Source organism: Notolepis coatsorum (genome assembly GCF_963971535.1).
Source record: "Notolepis coatsorum genome assembly, contig: SCAFFOLD_336, whole genome shotgun sequence".
NCBI lineage: Eukaryota > Metazoa > Chordata > Actinopteri > Aulopiformes > Paralepididae > Notolepis > Notolepis coatsorum.
The window spans coordinates 135,143-137,092 of NW_028169064.1; the positions used below are offsets into that span (position 1 = coordinate 135,143).

The 1,950-nt window shown below is 46.5% G+C and overlaps 1 protein-coding gene across 1 annotated transcript in view; it reads left to right on the forward strand.

Moving 5' to 3' along the window:
- Positions 1-246: 246 nt before the first annotated feature.
- Positions 247-1,950, forward strand: part of LOC311248802 (kelch-like protein 10) — a gene marked incomplete at both ends in the record, with an annotated part of 11,824 nt that continues 10,120 nt past the window's right edge. The window contains 2 exons of the mRNA XM_084339630.1: positions 247-300; positions 1,612-1,818. Coding sequence (XP_084195756.1) covers positions 247-300; positions 1,612-1,818 — 261 coding nt within the window. The remainder of the gene's footprint in view (positions 301-1,611; positions 1,819-1,950) is intronic.

Genomic DNA, 1,950 nt, shown 5'->3' on the forward strand with positions numbered 1-1,950 from the left:
TATGATGTCATAATCAAACATTCTAGAACATTTGTGATGTCACAGTATGATGTCATAATCAAACATTCTAGAACATTTGTGATGTCACAGTATGATGTCATAATAGACAATTCTAGAACATTTGTGTACAGTATTCAACAATTCTCTCCGAAGATCTCAGATCTCAGAAGACAAGTCAAGATATCACTTGTTGTGTCCGGCTACTTGTCTGTAAGCTTGAATATATACTGTAGATACAAGGAAACAATGTCCTGTACAATCCTTAATGAGCTGCGTCTGGAGGGAAGGTTCTGTGATGTGGTTATTAAAGTCAACAGCACTGAGTTTAATGCCCACAAGGCCCTCCTGTGTGACTGCAGCAACTATTTCAGGTAAGTTTAGCTTGGTTCAGGTTAGCTTGGTTCAGGTTAGCTTGGTTCAGGTTAGCTTGGTTCAGGTTAACTTGGTTAGTAAACAGATACCATACTGTACTTTTACTGTAAACAGATACTATACTGTACTTATACTGTAAACAGATACTATATTGTACATATACTGTAAAAAGATACTATACTGTACTTCTACTGTAAACAGATAATATACTGTACATTACTTATACTGTAAACATATACTATACTGTACTTCCACTGTAAAACAATACTGTACTTCTACTGTAAACAGATACTATACTGTACTTCTACTGTAAAAAGATACTATACTTCTACTGTGCTAAGACTCTATACTTCTACAGTGAAAATATATTACTACACAGGACAGCATGTTGCTTACTGTTTACTGATCAGATATCTCTATACTCTGCATCCCACAGAGCCCTCTTCACTCGCTGGAGCGACTCAGAGAAACCAGTCTACACTATCACTGGAGTGTCCGCAGCTATGATGCAGCTCATCATAGAGTACGCCTACACACGCTTTGTGATGGTGACAGCAGAGAACGTGGAAGAGCTTCTGGTGGCTGCTGACCAGCTTCGTGTCACTGGCATAATAGGAGCGTGCTCTGATTTCCTAGAAGGCCAGCTGTCTCTGGAAAACTGTGTCAGCATCTGGAGGTTTGCGGACATCTACTACTGCCCTGACCTGAGGCGCAAGGCCCATCTCTTCATCGTGTGCCACTTTGAGGAGATGTTGCACGTCTCACAGGAGTTTGTGGAGCTGTCCCTGCAGCAACTGGTAGATATCATCGAGAGGGATGACCTGAACGTGAAGAGCGAGGAGACGGTGTTCGAGGCCGTCCTCCGTTGGATCGACCACTCCCGTGAGGAGCGTAAAACACACATCCCTTTGCTGCTGCCCAAGGTAACTAATGTATTACTGTGCATTACATTAAAACAACATTAGGTTCCCTAGTACAGTGGTTCTCAAACATTTGGGTCCAAACTGTTCCCTAGCAACAGAAACCATCTACAACCGATGTCTAAGTTGTACCCGCTGTCTGCTTGTCTCTTCCCAGGTTCGCATGGGCTTGATGAGGCCTGACTACTTGCTGAACAATGTCCAGAACAACCCTGTGGTGAGGGACAGCCACGACTGCAGGCCCCTCATTCTCAGCGTCCTGAACCCCCCTGGCTCCGACAGGCTCCCAAACCCCCTGATGCGTCCACGCCTGCCCCAGGAGGTCCTATTAGCCATTGGATATTTTTGTTGCGGAAGCCTGACCATGGAGGCTTATGATATCCGAGCCAGTGGATGGATGGACGTGAGCGTTGAGACGGAGAGTCCCCGGGCCTACCACGGTACCACTTATCTCCACGGTCTGGTCTACTGCGTCGGTGGTTGGGACGGTGAAGAGTATCTCAGCAGTGTGTGCAGGTTCAACCCCGTAACTCGCAGCTGGCTGCAGGCGGCTCCCATGCACTCACGCCGCAGTAACCTCAGCGTGGTTGTGTTGGACGGCTGTATCTACGCCATAGGAGGAGGCGTGGTACTGAAAACCGCCGAGCGCTACGAGCCT